Genomic DNA, 6,000 nt, shown 5'->3' with positions numbered 1-6,000 from the left:
ACATCATGTCAGCGCTGCAGCCAATATCAGATACTGGAGGCAGCGGCAGACTCCTTACTGGACCCGAGGATGGTGAGTAAACTGCACTTTGATTTTCTAACAAATGGCGCCTGGGGACTCAGATTTTCTGCCTAGGTAACTAGTTTGTTGTCTGACTCCCGGGCCTGGTTAGTTATATCAGAGACGTGACATTACTGCTTCTTTCTCATGGTCCCTGCTCATTAACCCTTTCTAGTAAATGAGGACACCTGCTCTGCTGATAGTAACCAGACGCTGAATTGCTATCAAGGGAGTTTCCACTGAGTCAGTTTGCCATTTATAGTGTGAATAGGTGGGTGGGAGGCAGAACAGACAGTAAATGTGAGCCCCCAGCTAGCATAAGGAAACCCCAGAAAACAGTTTCCCCTCTGAGGTAACTTCCTTAACCTGCTGGTAAAGTAATGGCGGGGCTGTGCCCTTGTAGGCTAATACAATCACAGCAGGCTGCACACACCTTTCATCACCCACCCTGCGGCTCCAGCAGCGGGGTAACTATAGTGGGGGCAAGGATTGCAGTCACACCTGGGTCCCCAAAGGGGCTCATAAGAGAAGAGCAATACTATTAAAGACCCGTGATAGTTGGGGGCCCTGCTGGAGTTCATACACTGGGGCTCACAAGCTTCAGGTTACGCCATTGGGCACGAGGGTCAGAGACAGGCTGTACCTCAGCCAGGATACACACAGTCCACATTACAGCCGCACAATCACAGGAGGAGAATGCAGTGTGAACCAGCTGCAGACATGTGATGGAAACACCTCCTCTCAGATGAGGAGTAGATCTCACAGCTTCCTCTGGTCACTCCCTCCACCTGTATGTAAGAGACAACGCTCCACAGAGGAGCACGGTGACACAGACATGGTGCCTTTGGGGGAATGACTGGTACACGCGGCTCTGCTTCATGCTCACTGCTGTATGATCGGACATAGATGTCAGTCAGCTCCACTGCAGGTGAGTGCGTCCGGGGCTGGGACAATGGATTTTGGTGCCTTAGGCAGATGAGGCGAACTGTGCACCCAACTGCGATCAATTACAAACTACAATGAGTGGCCATAGAGGAAGTCCGGGAAGTGCAGGCTCTGCTGGTTAGCAATGTGTGTATAAGGACACCCATCATATCCTTCTGTCCTAAAACAGCTCTGCTACATTGTCGAGCTCAGATGTTGTCAGAGATCACCGGGAAGTCTAGTTCTGCATGTCTGTGGTTTGTAATGCTGAGCTATTCAGATGTAGCAGAGCTGATCTTGTGCTATGTTTAAAGGGAACCTGTCACCAGAAAAAAAATGGCATCAATCTGCAGGTTAATAGTGTTATTAGCCTGTGCTTAGCTGAATGCTGTGGGGAGAAAGTGAACTTTATGGTCTCCTGCAGAGTTCTGGGTTCATTCACCACTCTCTGCTCTGAGTATACAGTGTGGTGGCTGTATCAAACGTACAAAATGAAGTTAGTGTATCAGCTCACCAGTCCTTGTATAAAGGTTTTTCCGGCCGTGCACAGATCATTCATGAAACTTGTGCCAGCAAACAAGGTAGAAATCCCAATAGAAAAAAGAGGATCCAGCACCTTCAGTCTGGAATATATATATATATATATATATATATATATATATATATATATATATATATATATATATATATATATATATATATATATATATATAGAAAAACCTGATCATTTCGAACACTGGGTTATTAGTCCTGGTAATGCATGATGTTAGCGCCATTAGCGTTGTTTTAAATAATGTGTAGGGGAGGGTGGGAAAAAAAAAGGTGTGGCGGCTTTAACCGTGCCCCCCCCCCTTCCCCCACTCACTGCCAGCCAGGACTTTCCATAGGTGTTTGTTAGAGGCATTAGAGCAAAGCTTGTCTGGCACAGCAGAGCTCTGTTTGTCAGTAGAGCAGGGCTGAGTTTGATACATCTGTATTGGTGGTGTAACTCTTACTAATATTTCTATCAATATTTTATGTCCTAGAATACCACACATAAACATGGAGGCCCTGATTCATCAAGACCAGCATTGTGTACATCACTCCTGATGAAAGATGTGCTGGAGTAAGATGCTCCAAACTCATTAATGAATTTGGAGCGTCTTTCAGCTGCCATGCTCTACCACTGGAAATCTATTCCAGGGATGATTTTGTGGTGTAAATTGTGATGAACTTCTTGGCCATGTGTCCTTTTGGCTAAGTTTTGCCCACTTGCTGTATGGGGTGGAGTAGTACTGGCTTCATTTTTAAATCTAGATAATTATTACCACTAGTGCTATGCTTGGTACTCCAGGTGACTACTTTTCCTTGGTAAGATAAAGTATAGCTGTACATTGAGTTGCTGGGCAACGGCCACATACAACAGGCTAATGATGCTGAAGGCCTAAACCTGTGCAGCAATTGGGAGAGCTGTTTTTGTTGGTGGGCTAACTCAATAACAAATCAAATCTCCGGGGTCATCGGCATCCACAGAGGAGGCCATAGATAGAGCAATAAACACCGCTCCATGCTCTCTATTGCAGATCGCCTCCAATTCGGTTCAAAAACGGAATCAGTCCATCAGTCTGAGCAGGGAGGCGCTTACTGGACACCATCACAGAATTTAATTTAATTTTTTAAATATGCCGCTCCCCTCATCTGGTGCGCTTGCACTCACCTACCCCTCATCCTGGCCCAGAGTAAATGCATTAATGCCCTGTTCCTGGCTCTCTCCAGCTCTTGGTAATCGGCACCTAAAATATATAATCACTACTGCAGGTAAAAGGAGCAACCAATCAAATCATAGCTTTCATGTGTACAGCACATGTTGAAAATTAAAGTGCGATGGTAATTGGTTGCTATTTTATTTATTTTTAATTTCCTCTGCACTTTGTTTTTTTTTTTTGCACTGTATTATCCCATATTAAATATAACGTGATAGTCCTGAGATACTGTTTCTATTAGGCTACGTTCCCACAGTGAGTATTTGGTGAGTTTCTGATGTTGCAGCATTTCTGCATCTATTGGGTTGCTTGCGTTTTTATGACATTTTGAGGCTGTGGTTATTGTCAGCTTTTAAATAAAGCTGTTTTGCGTTTGATACTTCTTGGTATTTGGCTTTTGACAAAACTATATTTATAGTCGTGTGCGGACTACATGTGTTTCTAGTGCTTTTCCGCAGCGAAAACATACTTAAAACGCATGTGTGTTTTTACTTGCAGATTTTCTGCATCTAATGCAATTCTATGGGGAAAATCTGCAAATAAAACTCAGCGTACCCGCAAGATAACTTAACATGTTGCGGACTTGAAACACACAACGCAGGTCAGTTTACGCTGCTTTTTTTTTTTAAAAAAAAATTTTTAACCTAAGACTCTGCGTATATTCACTGTGCAAAACAATGCAGCACCAAAAACTCATCATGGGAACATGGTAGTCTGTATGTGAAGGACTTACCGATCTATTCTTTCTCATAAACTATCCTTATGTTAAAATGTATTGATGCAAATTGGGCGGCCAGTGCTGGATTTGGGGGCAGGATGGAGGGTGACGGCAGGTGAATATGCCTGATTACTTGTAAAGTTCTTGCTACAAATATTTGTTAGGGGACTTTTATGTAGTGTGAACCATTTGGTATTAAATTTACACTTAGATGACCTACTTTTCATTTTTGTAACCGCATATACTCAGGCTGACACACAACTGCTAGGGCAACAATGAGCATTCCTAAAAACGGCACTGGCAAGATAATGTTGTATATCAGATGACTTGTCATTCGTGTTGAAAGAAAGTCAAGCACTGCCTTCTTGAAAAGTTTCTTTTAGAGGCCCAGGGAGTGTAGTCAGTTTTCTTCCACATATTTCTGTGCTTAGGTCAACAGGAGCTGTTAACCCCTTTACGACATGGTACGTAATAGTATGCACAACGTCGTAACCCTCGGTTCAGCACGGGCTCCGGCGCAGAGCCCGCACTGAACCGGGCACATGTCAAAAGATTTATACAGCTGAAATGTGCCCGCAACAGCCGCGGGTGGAATCGCGATCCACCCGTGGCTGTTAACTAGTTAAATGTCGCTGTCAATCTCTGACAGCGGCATTTAACAGCACTGCACCAGAAGCGTGTCACTTACCCTGCCCATCGGTGACCCAGTTACATGATTGCGGGTCACCGATGGGTGGGCATGACAACCCGGGGTCTGCAGCAGATCCCTGTGGTTGTCATGTCCAGATTGCTATGAGCGCCGCCCAGTGGTCGGCGCTCATAGCAAGTGAGCAGATCTGCTACATACAGGCAGGCGATCTGCTCATCGCCTGTGTGTAGCAGAGGGGATCAGGTAACTGCAGCTTCTAATCTCCTATGGAGACTATTGCAGCAAGAAGAAAGTGTTATGAAACAACATATTTATTTTTTTTTTTTTTTCTATTTGGTATCGCCGCGTTCAGAATCGCCCGATCTATCAATATAAAAAAAAAAATTGATCCGGTCGGTAAACGGCGTAACGAGAAAAAAAATTCTAAACGACAAACTTAAGTTTTTTTTTTTTGGTCACAGCAACATTGCAATAACGGGCAATCAAAATATCGGATCTACCCTAAAGTGCTATCAATAAAAATGTCAGCTCTGCGCGCAAAAAATAAGCCCTCATCCGGCCCCAGATCACGGAAAATGGAGACGCTACGGGTCTCGGAAAACGGAACTTTTTTTTTTTTTTTTTTTTTAGCAAACTTTGGATATTTTTTTCAGCACTTAAATAAAAAAGAACCTATACATTTTTGGTGTCTATGAACTTGTAATGACCTGGAGAATAATAATGGCAGGTCAGTTTTAGCATTCAGTGAACGTGGTAAAAAAAAAAAAAAAAAAAAGCTATGGAATTGCACTCTTCTTGCAATTTCACCGCATTTGGAATTTTTTTTCCAGTACTTGATATGGTAAAACCAGTGATATTGTTCAAAAGTACCACTCGTCCTGCAAAAAATAAGCCCTCACATGGTCATATTGACCCCAAAAAAAAAAGTTATGGCTCTGGGAACAAGGGGAGCAAAAAGCGAAAACTCGAAAATGGAAAATGATTTGGTCATTAAGGGGTTGATGGCTGGCAACCTGTCCAAATATTTATACTGCCCCGAGTGCAGTGTGAAGCTGTAACAGAGATGCTGACTACGCGAGAATCTGGTGCTGGTGTCATGAATATGTCGGACTCCTAGGTCACAGTGCTCACAAAAAAAAAAAAAACTGCATGCCTCTTGCAAAGATGTCTGTGCTGCTGTCTCCAGAGAGGTGACTTTTTTTTGTGTCCTGTAGAGGCTGCAGCCAGCAAGAGACTGCTCGTCAACTGCAGCTCATCAATAGTCCATTAGGGCGGATTTCCACTCTGGCGTAATGGTAAAGGCTGCAGTTGACAGGCGGTCACTTATTGACTGCAGCCGGCCCTTGTCGCAGTAAGTTGCGTCACTCTGGGAACTGCGGCGCCAACATCGCTGGAATGGTGCCGCTGCAGCAGGTGAATATCCACTGTTTTTGTTTTATGCAATCATATTATATAGCACTATGTACTTACAATTGCTCATTTTGCCTTTTTAGCCAGCTAATACTTCACTCTTCTCTGCTGTAGAAAGTCTCTTTTCCATATATGAATCGTTCCCCTCTTCAACTCCTGACCAGCTGCTCCACTCCTACCCCTGCTAGGGATGTGTGCAGTGACTGATGACTCATGCAGGAAAAAGACTTCCTGTGTCTACATAGAGCTTAGAAGGATTCAGCTACTCTCTTTTTAATCAAGTGATATCATACCCTAATTCTTCTCAATTCCATTAGGTCTATGTGCACACAATGTCTCACCGCCTGTGGCCCCGACGCTGCGGTCTGGAAAGATGCGCCGCAAGGTCCGTTTCCGCGGGTGTACAGAGACGCATAGTGGACATGGGATTTCTACAAATCCCATCCACTATGTTGTAAAATCTGCCCGCAAATACTGATCATGTGCACATACCCTTA

The 6,000-nt window shown here is 44.0% G+C and overlaps 1 protein-coding gene across 2 annotated transcripts in view; it reads left to right on the top strand.

Moving 5' to 3' along the window:
* The first annotated feature begins 799 nt into the window (after window positions 1–799).
* Window positions 800–6,000, top strand: part of STX11 (syntaxin 11) — a 55,046-nt gene continuing 49,845 nt past the window's right edge. Inside the window, exons 1-2 of one of the 2 annotated variants that reach the window (XM_073672659.1) lie at window positions 800–988; window positions 3,225–3,327. Coding sequence is in view for 1 of the 2 variants with exons in the window: in XM_073672657.1 (XP_073528758.1) it covers window positions 967–988 (22 nt within the window). In the remaining variant the exon portion in view is untranslated. The remainder of the gene's footprint in view (window positions 989–3,224; window positions 3,328–6,000) is intronic. The other variant, XM_073672657.1, reaches the window with a different exon arrangement.

Source organism: Phyllobates terribilis, unplaced genomic scaffold (assembly GCF_046119375.1).
Source record: "Phyllobates terribilis strain yellow unplaced genomic scaffold, ASM4611937v1 Scaffold_3__8_contigs__length_932513732, whole genome shotgun sequence".
Classification (NCBI taxonomy): Eukaryota; Metazoa; Chordata; class Amphibia; order Anura; family Dendrobatidae; genus Phyllobates; species Phyllobates terribilis.
This window is presented reverse-complemented; position numbering and strand designations above follow the sequence as displayed.